The sequence below is a fragment of the Neodiprion fabricii genome, chromosome 1 (assembly GCF_021155785.1).
Source record: "Neodiprion fabricii isolate iyNeoFabr1 chromosome 1, iyNeoFabr1.1, whole genome shotgun sequence".
Lineage (NCBI taxonomy): Eukaryota > Metazoa > Arthropoda > Insecta > Hymenoptera > Diprionidae > Neodiprion > Neodiprion fabricii.
Genome location: NC_060239.1, coordinates 37,993,639 through 38,011,723, shown reverse-complemented (window position 1 = coordinate 38,011,723; position 18,085 = coordinate 37,993,639). Strand labels below are relative to the sequence as shown.

Sequence of the window (18,085 nt, the reverse complement as noted above, 5' to 3'; positions counted from 1 at the left end):
ACCCAGGGGCTAAGATAACATATTTCACACTGTTACGTTTTTTTAACAATTTTTTACCTTGCGATTTCTTCTTCGTATTCTTATTTTTTTTTTTTTTTTTGTACAACATACATACGTCTTCCTTCTTTCTCTTAACGTATATCAATACGATGTACGTCTGAAATAATTGTCATATACAATCGTAAACGGTGTACGAGTTCGATAATTTATTTACCGTACTGCCTTTCGATATTATAATCATGTATAATACAATTTGTTTGAGGTCGTGCAGTTGAAACGACGCGTCGTTATAACGCTATCCACACAAGACCGAAAATTATATACTTGTAAAGAATATATGCGTGTAACATACGGACAGATTCCAAAGTCTATGATCACGCTTATTCGTACACACGTATATGTATACACTGGATATATACGCATGATGGATGTATGCAATATCTCGCATACCTTTGTCATTATATTATAGTTTCACTGGAGGCAACTATTAGCGGGTAATTATTACAACCGTGTCCGGAACTTTCGTATGGGGTTATGTAAAATATGTTATATATTTCACCTATACACGTAAGCACTATTTCCGTATAAAGTATACCCCTAAAGTTCAACCTGCGCGTAAAATGCCCGACACGTGAACACGCAGTCTGTGTATGAAAATCCTCCTCCGTCATGTCAGATGCACGGTTCACCATCAACTTTTCCGTACACGTATATCTATGTATAATGTAAATAAAAATATCACGACGCGAATGTATAAACGTGTATTTTCTCTACCGCTCTTATAATGTCGCGGAAATCGGCGGAAGATATCAATTTATAAATTACGTTCATTCGACCAATGAATATCGAAGTTATATAATACTCGATAAGGGTTTGGTAAAAAGAGAAAAGGAAAAAAGGTTTTTTTATCAATTACTTATGGTACAAGGTGCACCGAGATTAAAAAAATTACCGTGTTTGAATTACTAGATCATTGTACCCTAATCTTATTGTTAAACTTGTAAAATATAGGCAGATATTTGTTTAATTCGAGTACAAATACCTGCTGAAATGAAAAATCGGTGAATTCGGTTTTACGAATTGAAATTCTGATTACAGTTTACACGTGTGCTCTAAAATGAATATTTCTCAGACGAAGAGGCACCGTGAATACGGAATTGTTCATTCAATTTTTAAACTACACTTATCTATAAAATTTTTACAATATTACAAACAATATCTATAGATAAAAAAAAGTTTTTCATGAAGGACTTGGGATGGAAATCGGCGAGTGATTTAATTTTGTCGAAAATTTTAAGGATCCATTTACAAGGATGCGATGGGTTGTACAATATTCATTCAATGGGAGAAATTTTTAGTTCCTGTTACCGCTCAGTCCTCGACTATTTTCATTTTTTACCGCAATCGAAAAACATAGTTCTAGGTCGAAAATGAAAATTAGTTTTCCAGCCGTTACCGAAAAGTCTAGTATCCGTTACTATTCTTTCTCATTACGATCGCTGTTGCTATATTTCCTCGTAACTGTTGCGAAAATTTAATGCTCGTGCAACGATAAATTGACGTCAAAGCCTTATTTAACTAAAAAAGTAGAGTAAACCTCGCAAACTGATTTTGCGCTGCAATAACCAAAAAAGGATCGACGATAGCGCAAAATGGTGGGGCGTACCTCGTTTTTCGTCATACCAACAATATTCAAACAGTTTTTTTTAACGATACCTGTTTTACTGAATTTTCCTAGTTACTGTAACGAATGAAATTTGTCTCAGTGTTGTAACATGATACGATATGCAAGCTTCCATGTTGACGCAGCACCGAGAAGTCGATGGGTCAAGGCCAAACCGCTTCAAGCTCGAGTGTGTCGGGTTAGGTTGGGTTAGGTTAGGTTAGAAGTGTACCAAAAAACGGTCCGGTGCAAAGGGCCAAAGAATTAACAGCCGTATGCGAGCATACACGGATGAGGCTTTGCAGGATTTGGAGCAAACATCAACCGGTTTGGCGCCTTTCTACGTACACACGTGCCAATGCATATATATACATGTATACCTACACGTATGCTACGTACCGCGGTGTACGTAATATACGCGAAATTGCGCAACGGTGATCGGTTCGTAAATTGAGGTGAAAAAGAAAAAAAGAAAAAAAGAAAACGCACAACCGAGTGCGTGAATAAAGAAGGGAAAAGTGAGGCGCCGCTCTTACGCCGAATTGAGAATTCAAACGCCAACCCGGACAATAAAAGCTAAGCCGATATAACGGCAATATCTCTTTTCCTCCCCGTCTATGAACATCCATCCCGATTCGGTCCGACTGTCCGTCTGTCTGTCTGTCTGTTTTCTATAGAGCGTTGAACAGGCTGCATTGTGAGAAGGTGTGTAAGGCGTATAATGGTGGGACGAGGAAGATGGCGGGGAAGGGGAGGAGGGTGGGTAGCGTGAAAGGCCTCGGTTTCGAGGAGATCAGACGTTGGCTTTTCGACAAAGCCACGCCGATGCACCTCGGAAGGTGTCGGTCGTCTAGCTTTTAGACGAGATCTATTTCGGCGGTCGGCGCAGCAGCGTTACGCAGGTATAATAACACAGAGAGCGGACGGTTGCGAGGGTGGATTTCGGGGACGTTGCGTGCACCGTTAAACTTCGACAGGTGCAACGCGTTGCCACCCCGCCATGCACCATGGACGAAGAATTTCAATGGGGTGAGGCCTATACACGGCGTTTCGACTCCGCACCGGATCAACGCCGTGACTGTAAGACCGCGCAAGGGGATAGGATCCTGATGCTGCAGGTCCGTTGATCCCCGGGGATTTTTCGGATCTAGGTATGCCGTGAGGCACCTTGTATAACCTACGCGACCATGTGGACCACGGGGGCTGCGGGTAGTATAGCCGACGAAAATAAAGAAACACGCCGACTGCGGCGACGCCGCTGATCTATAGACGCGCACTGACGCAGACCGGGGAATCCGCGCCTGCGTGGTGTTGAGGCCCCTTTCAGGCCCAGGTAACCTCACCCTGTCGAAACCAGGGGTGCGGACCCCGATGACTCTGGGACCGGATAATGCGAACACGGTGCATGATTACGGGTTTTGTAGTTTCGTTGCGAGGCGATCGTGTCGATGGATTCGATCGCTGAAACGATATTGCATTTTCAGTTTTATCGAGAGAGGGTTATTCATGAATACAAGCGTTGGGTTGGGGAGTTTTAGGCAAATCAAGGAAATTTTCGTCACGGTAGTTTCACATCAGCGAGAACGTTTTTCGTTATAGATCAAATTTTTTATCCAACACATTGGGACTTGTTGGAGTGACAATTTTTTTTTCGGCTGGTGAAATTCTTGGTGTGATTTTATTAACGCTACAATTTGCTGGCTAGGGGATTTTTTTTTGTTTTTTAACAATCGGATCGCGAGGAACTAAACGAAGTAATTGAAAATATTATATGTATATACGCGGATATTAGTCCGAGTCTGAATAGTGTGATTTTCATTAATTTTAAATCATTCGTCGTGATTTTTTCCAGTGATTGTGCTTGACCTAAGAATTTCGGTAAAATTGCCTAGAATTCGATGAGAAATTATTGAAAATCGAGAAAAATCACTAAAAATGAATCGTGTGGATGAATTAAAATTCTGCACTTGATTTTAAAGTAAATGGCTCGTCGTTTCTGTTTCATCGTTTTTACGACTCTCCTTCCTCCGACACTTTGAAACAAATACTTTGAGAATACGACACATTGCACGTTATGCGAACCCGCAGCTTTTGGTCGGTTTATTCATCGTGCTTATTTACTTTTTATTTACGTCTTGTCAGACGCGTTTATCAGACAAGCAATTTTGTTAGTCAGTTACAAAAGCTGCAGCCTACCTGTAGCTCGCTTCGCGTGTTACGTCGTGTCATTTAAATCTTTTCCCATACCTTGCACTCTCCGGTCCCCGGAAGAAGAAGAAGAAGAAGAACAAGAAGAATAAGAACAAGACGAAGGTATAAGTATGAAGTGGAGCATCATGGGCGGAGATAAATGAGTGCGTAGGCTGACATTGCGTAATATATTACAGCTCTGCCTCAGAGTGCAGTAGTTGTGTGTTGTACGCACATGTTATAACAGTCGTTGCATTTTTTCCATACAATCGAAACGTGACACGTTACCTAAAGTCGAAATTTGAGAAAATTGAAACGGATCGTTTCACTTGTCTCGTCTTTTACAAGTCGTGCGGATAAACGGTTCTTGTGTCATTGTGTCATTCCACAACAACGGCTTGTCACCATTTCGCTCATTGTCAATACCACGAGGCGTTTCCACAACGAAAGGAGTATACAGTGCAGAGCTGCAACGAACCTTCTTTGACAGATCTCATTCGACACCTGTTTGACACTGAGACACTTGCAATTCGCGTGGTTTCGTATACTTATCCTCATTGCCAGACAAGTAAGAAATAAACTTTTGCCCGATGGTTAATCGTGCTCATACATTTGACCAAGTGGGCGTATAAATTGGCATCCTCAGTTTTGACGTACACTAATAACTACACTTGAATTAATATTAATAGCCCATCGTGTAACTCACCTGTCAGTATATGTATAGTGAATACATTCTTATCCTTGTATAATAATATTAATAATACTACAGCGAAAGGTCAAAACAGTTTGCAGCGAGACGTGTCGTCTTTGGAAGAATACAATACACGTCGAAAGTTCACAAACATACGTACCCACGTAGCAGTTGGTTCAAGTAAACTAATACGCCTGCGTTTAGATGTCATGTTTTTCGACATTAGGCAGCGAGACCAATGAAACAACCGTCGATTTTCCCAATATCAAGTAGGTACCGATGCATCTGCATCCGCGCTATACATCCCGCACATGTTTAGACGTCCTACGCCACTGCAGAAGAGGATAATACGGGTTACATGTGTGTAACTTAGGTCTACATGTGGTGTTCGAATTTCGAAGAGTGAAAAAAATGAAAAAGGAAGCTGGAAAGAGCGATGGGATAGGCCGAGCGAACGGAGAAGAAGAAGAAGAAGAAGAAGAAGAAGAAGAAGAAGAAAGATGTCTGACCGTGTGTCCGTGCACCCATGCACATAGATACCTGCGTTTCATCCAAGCGTATGGTGTGGCATCCACGTGTATGTTCCAGAGTGCTTCCTCCACCTCCCTCTCTGGACCGCGGGGTGAAATACGCGTGTATGGCTGACACCGAGGTCCGGATTCGCGTGAATATCATACGTGTACCGGCCCGTCTCGCAGGTGTGTGAACGGTTAGTCGATGTTTTATAGATGATAAAACCGCGACAGTGTACGGATGTGTGGAAGCATGTGTGTACAGCCATAACCGCAGTCCGCGGAGCCAGCTTATGGCATGTGAGAGAGAAACGCTATCTTTATTGATTTGTTTACGCCAGGCCAAGGCCGAGTCCAAAATTAGAAAGACTTGAAGACTGTTGGACGCGCCGAGGTTTCGGGATCAATATGCAACCATCCTTTACTCAAGTTCTTTGTTTAATATACATATACACGTATAGCAAACGTTGTGTACACAATATCGTGTTCGAGTATCGGTTCACACTTTACATCGATTAGCATTCGCACACTTTTCAATTAGTTACACACTGGGGAAAATTTTACTTGTTAGAGTAACTTGAAAAATTCAGTCAAACGGGTACCGTTAAAAAAACTGATTGAATATTGTTGGAATTACGGAAAGACGAGCGTACGCCTAACCATTTTGCGCCATCGTCGATCCTTTTTTGGCTATTGCAACGCAAAATCAGTTTCTGAGGTGTACTCTACTTTTTTAGTTAAATAAGGCTTTAACGTCAATTTATCCTTGCACGAGCATTAAATTTTCGCATCAGTTGCAAGAAAATATAGCAACAGCGATCGTAATGAGAAATAATAGTAACGGATACTAGTCTTTTCGGTAAAAGCCAGAAAACTAATTTTCCCGCAATGCTGATTGTTACTGTTTGTTTCTTTTTTTTTTTTGTCATGACAGGACATTTTGATCCCAGTGCGCGTACAACGGTCCAAATTACATACCGATCGACGTATGATCGGTTCGTATGTATAACATAGACGTATTTCAGTAGTGTAGTTATAGAAATGACTTTGCCGCGGACTGTTACAATTCCGGCGTTTATACGGCTACCGCACGGACTCTCAGTATCACAATCATAATAATATCTTATCGTCGGACTCTTACATTAGACACGTGACCTGAATGCCCGAGGCCATTATTCGGACTCTAATTTTGACTCGTACAATCTTGAGTTCCATCTGAAGTAGGTGAGTAAATACGTATAAGAATATAGATGCAAAGTCGCACTGTGGTAGGTACGTACATGCACGCGTATAAGATCTATCATTAATGTCATTACAGTGGAGTTATAATACCAATCGATGCAAGCGTAGGTACACAACTGCGGCGGGTCAACGTGTTGAGACGACGCGTACACGTAATTCGCATGCGGGTGTGTACGAGGTACGTACGTATAAGGTACGTGGGTACCTACCGAAATAGGTATAAGGTATGAGAATTAAGAAGGAGCGCGTAGCTAGACGGAAGGAATACGCTTGAATGAAACGGGGCCTCTTCTAACCGGTTGAGAACCATTCAAAGAGCGCGGCTCCGAGTAACGAAGACAGTCTTACAGGTATACCTACCTCGTCTTGATAGTGTGAGGCGGGCGGCCATGAAGAGACTTCGATGCCCGGTTCGGCCGCGTAAGCGAGAGCTCTCCGTATCTCAGCCAACGGCGAAGCCAGAGATCGAGCGTCGAGCTCTCCGAGCCCGCGATGCGACGCGACGCGACGCGACGACTGCGTCCAATTTTCTTTCTTTTATCTCCTTTGCTTTTTATCCCTCTCTCTCTCTCTCTCTCTCTCTCTCTCTCTCTCTCTATCGCGTTTCGTTTCTTTAAGCGTACATACACGCGTTCGTACGTACGTGCAATAAGCGCCATTTCCTTCCCTCCGTCTCTGTCTTTTTTTATTCATCGAAACCCTGCAAGCGTCGGCTTAGCGGCTCTGCAGCCTCTCAGAGTATATATTATACGTATATATAAATATATATATATATATATGTATATTATTATACCTTTACGTACAACTGCGCCAGCTCTCGACGCTGATCGGCGCCGCCTCGGGCTGCCCGATGCAATATATACATATTATTAATATATACATATCAAATATCTGTGCGATAGGCTGCACACACGTGCAGCGTATAACCTCACAAGCAAATTGTTCGCGATTGTAGTTGAGCTACATGTACATATGTACACATATACCGATTATTGCATACGCGTGCAATTGAAAATCTTCTATAAAAATGGAACATACAATTCTACGCGAATTACAACACATCTACAATATCGCGTACCTATACAGGGTTTACGTAGGCATTATAGATATACGTGTGATACGAAGTTGTGTTACAGTCCGCAGCGTCGGATCGGAGGAGCTGTACCTACTCTGCAGCCTCCGGTATTTATCTCTATATCCTCTCTGCCCCTTGGGTGCGCACCTATGTGTAAAAGTGTTTTTATTTGTATGTTTTTTTTTCCTCTTTCCTTCCATCGCGTCGTTTTTGTTTCTCTTATTCAATTTTATTTCTGTTTTAATATTACACGTACACGTGTATATACATACATATATACACATATATATATAGGTATACCGTATACCTCGTATCGTTTACTTTTTTTATATTATACATGTATACGTATTACACGCACACACAGTCGCGAGGCACGGTTGCGCGCGTATTAGGTTATACATCTCGCTTCGTCTTTTAATTTTGTCCGACGTCGTGCGTTCTTATTTTTACTCTTTCGATAACCCTTCCCCCCCCCCCGCCCCCCCTATCGCCCCCGTCCCGCCGTCGTCTCCCCCGCCTTTTTATCCCCCCACTCCGCCTCTCACCCCACCCACTATATAGCTGCTATACGGTGAACGTCTCGCGCGCAAGGAAGAAAATTTCTACCGCCCGCGCGCGCTAGCGTGCGCGTGTGTGTGTCTGTAGTAACGATGTGTAATACACGCGTATAGGTGCGTATTGTAACGCACATGGATTCGAGGTATCTTCGTCTACGGTCGGCGGAGCTGTACCACGCGGTTATCCTCGTCAAGAGATGTGAGCCGCGGTGCCGAGATGAGAGACGGAGGATACAATAAAATAATGCCCCTTTGGTCCCCGCGACGGTCGGTTGTCTTCTCTCCCTCTCCCTCTCTCTCTCTCTCTTTATCTCCTCCTCCTCCTCCTCCTCCTCCTTCAACGATCGGAGCGGACCGACCGTTCGTTCGTTAGCTCGACGACTCTCGACGCCCGCGTCTTTGGATATCCTTACCAGTTTCCTCCTCGATATCCGCACCGCGGCGGCATGCATCGCACGCAGGCGTTTCGTACCCGTCATCTTGCGCCGTTTCACGACCGCCGTCCACCGCCTGCTTCAAGCCCGACCTCAGCGTTTTCGTCCTGCGGCTCACGGGGATCCGCAGCTCTCTGTATTGGTGAACGCGTGAACCTCCGTCTCTCCCGCCACTCCGTTCTGCCCATCGCACGCACTCCTCCGAGTTCCTCTCCTCCTCGTCGGGCGCGGCTGCCGGGCTACCTGAACGCTGCCGCTGCCGCTGCCGCTGCTGTTGCAGCGCGTCGATTCTCGTCTCCGCCGCAGCCTCCGGGCCCGATTCTCTCTCACTCTCCGTTCTCCCTCTCTCTCTCTGTTTTCCTCTTTTTCTCTCTTTCTCCTTCTCGACCTGCGCGGAGGGGTGAGTGGGAGAAACACCGCGACGGGATTAATGCCTAGAGGTAGGAAGGAGGGCGGCGGCGGCGGCGGAGCGAGAGGAGCGAGTCGCGGGGTGGCGGTAGCGGGCGGGGGGGAGGAGGTGGAGAGGAGAGGAGAGGAGAGGAGAGGGCCGGGATGCTGGGCGGCCATATTGCCTCTCCCGAGAGAAGAGACTCCGGCGAGGTCCTCCGAGCAGCGTTCCTTCGGTTATACGTGTTCCCTGTGTAGCCACCAGCTCACGATCAGCGGCCCCAACTTTGGTGTGGAATATACAAGCCCAGGCTGGCCTCCGCAGTCCGGCAGGACGCTGGTAGTCACACATCCACTCATCCAGCCTCTGGATCATCGTCTGACTCGCTCCTCCGTTAACGGGCGAACATTGTTAAAAACGCGCCAGGATTAAATATACGCGTTGTATACACTTGATCGACGCGAAAATACCTAATCACGCGGTTCCCTGCACGTCTAATATACACAGATCGTATATACAACATCATTGTATCGAACCATCCTACGCGTGCAACCGCGCGTGCCTGTGTGTGTGTACGTGTGTATGTGTATGTGCGTGTGTGTGTGTATACATACATATATATGTATATGTATGTAGGTATAATGCCTTGTGTCATCTGTGTACATTTATAACTGTCTCTAAACTTGTCCGCGCGTGCGTCGCCGATCAATCGATGTATAAACACCTCGTCTACGTTATACCGTACGCTGTACGCATCGACGTATCTCGTACATGCAATTCCTGCGGTATGCATACACGTGGACTATAGCTACGCGTGTGTGTGTGTGTGTGTTATTCGTATAAGAACCGCGCGTGCATTATTGTATATATATATATACATGTACGGTTTTAATGCCTGCAGTGGAAGAAAGGAATAAATTATACCTGTGTTAAAAGTGTCGTTTGATTTTGAAGGGGTATAATCGTCGTAACGACGACGACAACAGCAACAACAACAACAACAACAACAGCATCGTTAATAAAGATAACAATAACAATAATAATAATAAAAGAAACGAGGTAACAAAAAAAGAAAAAAAAAAGGAACTAAACTATAATGTTCTTATTGTTCTTGTTGTTCTTTATGCCGCAGCAGTACTGTACCTCGTTCAATTTTGACACGTAAAGAAACAAGAAAAAATAAAAACAAACAAACAAACAACAATCTCGCGGCGGGAGTAATAATTGTGTTGAAGTGACATATGCGTAGAGAGAGAGGGAGAGATAGAGAGAGGAAAGTTGGATCTGCAACGCCTCGTGCAATATACGCGTATTATACATATATAGATGTATACCAGTAAGCGTGCGGCAGAGTTATCGCACGCGTGAAACGCGGACAGCTGATAATAATTGGGCCTTACTGCGAAATTGAACGCGGGGCCGCGAAAGGTGCGCGACGATATTGCACTTGAGTGCAGTGCGGCGGCAGCAGCAGCAGCAGCCTGGATGAACGATTAAGAACGGGCCCGGTATAGCTAAGCGTGAGAGAAGAAACCGCGGAGATGTGATCCAGAGACTGGGAGATAGCCGGTAGTTTGTAGTTCACCTATCCCACGAACATGCAGCCTCCCGTCTGCATCAGCATCCCAGCCGAGAGGAATCACACCTTCGATCTTAACTAAATGCAACCCAAACGAGTGAGTAGCTTTACACCTTGTACCGTACATTGTAATTTTATATTGCATATCCTGCGACGCATTGAAACTAGCGTAGGTAATATTTTAACGAAGATCAGTAATTGTATAGCCGCGGACTTACGGAGCGACGATCCAGCGCCCTCTTCGATTCACATCACACGTTATTATTGTTTCTGTCCATAGCATGTTACAAAAATATGATGCGTAGTTTTACTCTTCCACCTTGTATCCAGATACTAACATCGTACACTGATACCTGCAGCCTCTCGGTCACGTACGTTCATTTTTTTTTTTTTTTTTTTCAAATAAATTCCAACTCTCTATCACCAGCTAATTATCCCGGACTCGGATACACCGCGTCTCTTTATCCGTTCCTCGGTCCGATCACGTGACACCTTTACCATCGCACAACATCGAGGAAGAATCGAACGTACCAGATACGGCTGAAGATCGATCGAATTCCACGCGCGCAATTAGACGACCAGTAGTATGTTTGTACACACATATACGTATACATGCATACATATATGTATATATACATATACATATGACGGTAAATCGCGAGAGGTAGAAAAGTCAGGTCCGAAGGATGCTCGCAAACTTTTTGGCACTGTGCGGTAGTCGTTTTACGCGGGGAGGGTCCGACACTCGGTGGTACCAGGAGCAATTGGTGACACTGCACTGTTGGTAAACGCGAGCGGGCAAGTCCGGAGCTTCTGGTTCTTCGGCACACTGTCCATCCTCCGTTTGTTGAGCTGCCGCTGGTTGAGAGGCAACGACGTCGGCCGCGGTCGCGGTCGCGGTGGCGAGGGCGTACCTGAGCTCCGGTACCTATACTTGAAATACAAACAGGCGCAAGAGGTGGGCCCACAACCTGACGCAGGGTCCCTTTCGGAATCAGGTTAGACCGGCCTAACCTGCTCCTCGCTCGCACGCGGCTTTGTATAATCTATGGTGCTGCAACACCACCCGCCACTCGGTCCCCCTCCGATCTTTTTCTCGTTCTCTCTTCCTCGATCGGTAGCATTTAACAGTTCGCACCGCGATCCTAGGCTCCTCGTCGATCTCGTCTCGCCCTCTCTCTTTCCCTCCGCATCAGCCGATCTTCACCGGCAGTCAATATCCTCCTCGCCTTCCTTCCTCATTGTCCCGATCGGTGGGCCGCAGGTGCATACCTGATTCCCGGTCGACCCACGTCCTCCTCTACCTGCACCGACGGGTCCCCGTGCCCGGTCCCCCCCCGCCCCGCGTGAGTTGTTACCGATTTTCGGAGTAGGCCAAACGAAACCTGCGGAGGTGAAACCTGTTGGGTCCGAGACCAGTTCCGAGGCTGCAGGAAGAAGAAGATCGTGTAACTCGAATTATATGGATCGGGAGGGGAAAAAGACGAGATCGGACGATCGCTGACGAGTCCTTGTAATACCTACGATGTGTCTTGCCAACCGAGTGAACCCAGGTCAATGTCTCTTTTCCTTGTTCTCTTTCCGCAGATCTCTTCCTCCAACGTGCCATACATTCTTCAGCAGCCTGTGATACAAGACTTGAAACGAAAGAAAGAAAAAGAAAAAAAAAACGAAAAAATTACACACCGGACACACGTCTGCGCAGCCTGGTGATCTGCGGGACGGACGTTTCACTGTAGCCGTAAGAAAAGTAACGACATATCGATGCAGCGGAAATTTTGTTAACCAACCACCGAGGCATCGTCACTCCCTGAATTAAATTATATACGTATAGTATACCCGTTGTACCTGAAGGAGTCGAGGAGAAACGAAGACTTGAGAATAAAGGAAATGTCGACGTGCGCGGACGAACCGGACCCGGGCTCCATCCACATCCAGGAGGCCTTGTCTCCGGTCAGTTGAACACTATTTTTACCCTTGTACTATTTTTGAACGACGTCGACCGCGAATCTGAGCCCTCCTCTTATCCTCCGATCTTCACCGACGGCTCTTCGAAAGGAAATATGTTCATTTCGACGATTGGTTGCAGTATAGGTTTGCAGATGAAGTCAGGCACACCGATCGAAAACGGTTTTTTCTGAACTCGGTATGATTAAGAAATTGATAGATGTTAAAACCTCGATCCAAAGAAAGAAACGCTACTCAACGTATCAGCATGACGTTTTGCCTTTTCACGGTTTTCCTCATTATCCAGTGAATACGTAATACGTATAAAAGTACACACGCATGCCACGGGTATGAAGAATATTATTTACATGCAACGCTACTCGGCGCACTGCGTGATTGACGGTTGGTAAGGTGTATGACTATGTACCTATATATATGCATACCAACGTGCATAATAACTTGAGGAATTTTATCAACGGTTGTACATCGCGGTGGAGATAAAGCTTACGCGTATTGAAATAACATACGTATTACAGACCTGTACGATACATCTTATACGTGCAGATATCTCGGGACGAGGATCGTTAAGATCAAAGTTCGATCGGTTTTTTCTTTTTTATCGTCGATTAAAATCTCACAGTTGCAAGTCTAAGAAGCAATTAACATTTAACGCGGAAACTAACGTCAGTTTTATTTACCCTCTGCTCACCTCCCGCTCACACAACGTATATTGCAATATGCTTTCAACGAGCCGCATTATCCATACAATAACTGCAGAGATTAATTACCGCCCCGATGAATCGAAGTAGGATAAAAATTCCGACGATTCAGGACGGCGGCAAACACGCGGCGTTGATCTGGGACAAACACCTTACCCTTACAGTTTAATCCGCAAACCAATGGACTGACCGAACACTTGTCTCTTCCTCAGGTCGAGGGTCCCGTCTCACCGGCATCCTCATCTCTGAGCAACCATAATCAAAACGATAATGACCAAGTACTGCTAGCGACGATGCAGCCGGTGAACGTCCTGGACCTTCACGAGCCGTCGCAGCACCCTCTTCACCACAAGTTTCACCGTCACCATCACCATCACCATCAGCAGCAACAGCAGCATCACCATCCGCACCACGCGCACCACCAGCAGCACCACCACCACAGCCATCATCACCACCAGCACCAGCAGGATCAGGATCAGGACACGCGGGGCGAAGAAGACGATGACCGGGTGACTCCAGAGGCGGCTGGAACGGTAGTAGCGCCGCCATCGAACCTCGGTGAGCACAAGATGATCGACCTGATATACAACGACGGTCAGAAGACCGTCATGTACACCCACGACAAGGAGATCATCTACGAGAACGAGGCGGACAGGGTCCAGGTCGTCGAGTATCCGCCCCCGCCGCCCTCTCCGCCGACGAACTCCAGGTCGCGAGCCGCAGCCCTCCACCTCCATCACTATCCTCAGCTGCAGCTCCAGCAGCACGAGGACGCCATCATGACACGTGGCACACCCTGCACTTCCGCTGCCTCTGGATCAAACTGCGCGACTACAACCACCGTCCTCGTTTTGTCGGAACTCGTTGCCGCCGATCCCGGAGCCGCGCAGCTCGCCCTTGGCAATGCCGCATCCCTTCGCGCAGGGTGAGTAGCATGCTTTGGTTTACATTTACGCTGTCGAAGAGCGAAGAGTAGTTTTATTTATATCGACGATGCATGGAAAGCGGGTCAAGAACCGTTCAACATTTTTTTTCAACATATTATTGTGCGTGGAAGGTCTGGTCTGTGAAATTTCGGACCAAAATGAAAAACCAAACGTAAGAGGACGTTAAAAGTACAGAAAGCTCGAGACGCTTTATATCTGCTTGTATACCTACTTGTGACAATTGTTTATCGACTTTCTACTGACAATGAGAGGGAACTTCGAAACTTGGCAGATTGAGCTTTCGATTGCGCGTGCGCGAGTTATTTCGTCTATTCAAGCACGCTGGCCAACCTAAGATTCAGATGTCAAACTTCGCTGGGTTTTATTGGAGGTTATGTAGGCGATGCGAATGTTTTTTGGTTCAGCAGATGCCAAATCGTTGAATTAGCGATTCGGGAAAGTTTTGCAAACTCTCGCTACGCGTCAATGTAGTGGCATGATTTCGATTCACTACTTAATTGGATTGCGCTCTGTTTCGAGTAAGTTGGCTCCCCTGCCTTGCAGACGAAAATATTATCGCGGTAAGATTTTATCGATCGAGCATCGAGTTCAATTAATTTGTTCATGTGCGTTTCACTATTTCCAATCAGTGGATTTTAACGTTCGCGTTTTCTAAAATTCGATACGGTGGCTCATCGCATTTCTGTAAAGCCGTTCAACTTTTTTACCCCAAACCATTTTATCCAAGTGAAAAATGAGATTGAGCACTGAATTTAGGCAAATCGCAGCTGTTTTTTTTTTCTCTTTTTTGTACCACATCGACTTGTTTCCTTTCAACTTTTATTTTCCTTTGCGTTACGAGGGGGGATGTTGCTTTCGTGAAATTCAACATAATTTATACCAGGTGTATATTTCATGATCGTATTGTATTTATTCGTCCATTTTCTTTTTTTTTTCCGTCACTTTATTTATTTCGCTTTCGTTTGGCACTTAGTCGGCCATACAATAGATGCGGCCCACGCATATAGTATCGGATCAAGCGTACAACAGTTTCTAAATATAGAAAAGGCTCGCAATATTTTCTCTTGAAAAAATATTCCTGTTCGTTCTCTGGGCCTTTCGCAGAATACTGACTTTACAATACAACGGACGCTTGCAATACACGAAGAGCTAAATCATTGTCGAAGTGGAGGAAACTTGATATGAAATTGTTATTGAAAGTCTTTTATCTGTCGGTCAATCCTCAATTAAACCTGCATAACAATGTGTATTCAATCATGGCACAAAAACCGCAATAAACGTCAGACCATTGAGAGGTATAAATAATTGTCAGGGGAATTGGCCCGAGTATTTTTTGACGGTAATTGTGTATATAACGTATATGCGTGTATATGCACCTTGGAATATTTGAATGCAAATTTTTTTGAAATCGGAGAGTGAAGAATAGTCTGCCGGATGGCTGCATGTACGACGGACTTCAATAATTTTTTATCGCCATCGATCGAGACCCATAATATTATGCGCAAAACAGCCCGGCCGGACTCTCTCTTTTCCTCCGAGTCTCTCATGCTCAATTTTTATTCCCCACCTCTTTGTTTCTCTCTTAACCCCCTTCTCTCACTCTCTCCGTCTCGGATTGCGCGTGTAAATGCCTGAATGGCTTTGAGTGAACCGTGATTAATTGAGTGCAAATTAAACTCGGACACGCGCAAGGTCAGAATTATGAAAGCAAAAAGCATAACACCCCGCATGCTCCAACTGTAATACCCAGTTCTCTCGCATAATTAATACCTGTATTTTAATTGGGATCGCGGCCTTCTCAATCTCGAATTTACTAGGAAAAATTTCGCCAACTGTCCCCTATCGCTTTTACGCAATACCATCCGACAGCGAATTCGACGCTTGCGTTATAACGTAAAACGAATTTATACGCGTACCCTAGCTTGCTTATTCGATTATCACCCACTGGAATTACAGTATAAGAGACACACGTGTTTAACGGGATTCTCCAAAAATACAAAAATAAATAAAATGCCAGTCATCGGGTCCTACAGAAATTCGGAAATATTTCATCTTCCGTTCGATCTATAGGCTGCAAAATGCGGTATGATTAATTCCAAGTGTGTAATACATCGGTGCATCGGATGTTTCCATAGCGCGGGAATTTCGGTGAACGTTGTGAATATCACAAGATGAAATTTTTATTGCGTGCGTTAAAGCCGCGACGATGAATTATTACCGTCTGCGCGATGTTATTGAATTATTGCATTATACGTGTTTGTCGTTGAGTCGAGACATTCGCCACATGTACCACATATTACGAACATTCATATATAGGTACAGGTATAATAATCCTGATGCAGCGCGATGCGCGCACTTTATAATGGGTATGAAAATGGAAATCGAGTGATGTAGACGCTGGGTGATAATTGATGTGCGTTTAACCGTTATAAGCTGCTTGACGCGCTACCTTGCTCTTTCGAGTATTGATAAAAATTGGTAATAATTAATCGTGATTTAACACATACGTCCACGGCATCCTGCGCCGTCGAAGGTATGACGCGTACGTATAAAGTGTAAGGTACGCATTCGACTCGCTATCAGTTATAAATACATTCACGTGGGTGTATGTTATACGTATGTATATATGTATATATATATATATATACGTACGAAGTTATAGGTATACGCATACGTGTGTATATGTATATATATATAATTATATACATACGGTATCGCTATGCGTCGATTTATACGTAGGCAGGGAACACACCTTGGTCAAATCTCTGGCTAGGTGATGGTGAATGTCGGTGTAGGGTATAAGCCACAAGAGAGGTACGTAGAATTCCGCCAAGCGATTCCCGATTGCCGATCATTAAAGTGAGACGGAGACACGGCCGATAAAGAGAGAGAAAGAGAGACCTTGGAGTCTCGAAAACAACTGGATTTTATTAATCTCGCTGTTGTTTGCTGTTTGTATTTTAATTGTATACTATATGTATACCATTCGCTTTGTTATTTATTATTACTCATATTTATTTATGCGATTACATAGTCATTATTATTACCTGATACGTGATCTACGGTAAGGTTAGAAATACATTGAAATTGAAACGTGAGAAAACAAAGGTTTGTAAACAGGCGTTAATTGAATGTATAATCAACTTAAACATTGTTGAAAAATTCCTCGTGATTTCTGAAAAAATAGATTAAATAAACAAAAAAACTCATCGAAGCACTAAATTTCAACCGTAAACAACTCTTTGTTACCAACGTCAGAGAAATGAAAATTTATACTGTTTCTTTTTTTTGTTTTTTTTTTTTTACCACATTGTTTAATCTCTTTTATTATCCTTTTCTGGTTAGATGTAACAATATAGAGACTTTTCGACCCGATTACGCGTCCCAGGCCTCCCTGAATCTATAAACGAAACGTATAAAGCATGTGATCCAAGATGGCGCAGAGCCGAAGAGTTCCATCGGATGCGGTGCGCGTCCCGATTGAAAGTATCGGATAAATATCAGCGGGAATGCGCCTTACGCAGTAAATACGTATCAAACGTCCGTCTGTACGCCTTTATACCTATCCGCGATATTGTGGACGCGTGTTTTTCTTTCCCGTCGCAGCGTGCGTTGTTCGCACAAAAGGGGGCAGAGCTGCCTGCCTTTACGTCCCGCAGTGCGTTCTGTATGAGAAAAACCTGCAGCCGAGTGGTGAATTCATTGGAAGAACGCTGAGCTGCGTTAAGACGAAGAACGAGAATGAGAGGGGAAAGAGGAGAGAAGGAAAGAAATAGAGAGAGAGAGATAGAGAGAGAGAGAGAGAGAGACGTGACGATGGCCAGGGAACGGAGAAGTGCAGGACGACTTACGGAGAAGGAAACGGACAATCAATTTGTATTTACCAAGTGATTGGGAAGGCGATCGTCAATTAGACACGTGCGTCGTACCAAGGTATAGTTATGCCTATACCTATACCCTATTCCCCCCTTACTGCAACCATATACTGCACCAAGGTCTAGGGCGATACTTGGGTTAGGTTAGCATCCTGAGCTGCGCCGCTCTTGTTTGATGTGCCCGTAAAGTCAGCGTCGAAGAAAAAAGTCAGTTGATTCGAGTAAAATCAAATCTACTATGTCGAATCGGGTTTCCTTCGGATGGG

General features: G+C 44.7%; 1 protein-coding gene across 2 annotated transcripts in view; it reads left to right on the top strand.

The window, feature by feature from the left end:
* The first annotated feature begins 8,939 nt into the window (after nt 1-8,939).
* LOC124187228 (protein grainyhead) overlaps nt 8,940-18,085 on the top strand; it is a 74,520-nt gene continuing 65,374 nt past the window's right edge. For both annotated transcript variants that reach the window (XM_046579629.1, XM_046579637.1), the window contains exons 1-3: nt 8,940-10,428; nt 11,919-12,284; nt 13,210-13,922. In XM_046579629.1, the coding sequence (XP_046435585.1) occupies nt 12,222-12,284; nt 13,210-13,922 (776 nt within the window). In that variant the 5' untranslated portion in view covers nt 8,940-10,428; nt 11,919-12,221. The remainder of the gene's footprint in view (nt 10,429-11,918; nt 12,285-13,209; nt 13,923-18,085) is intronic.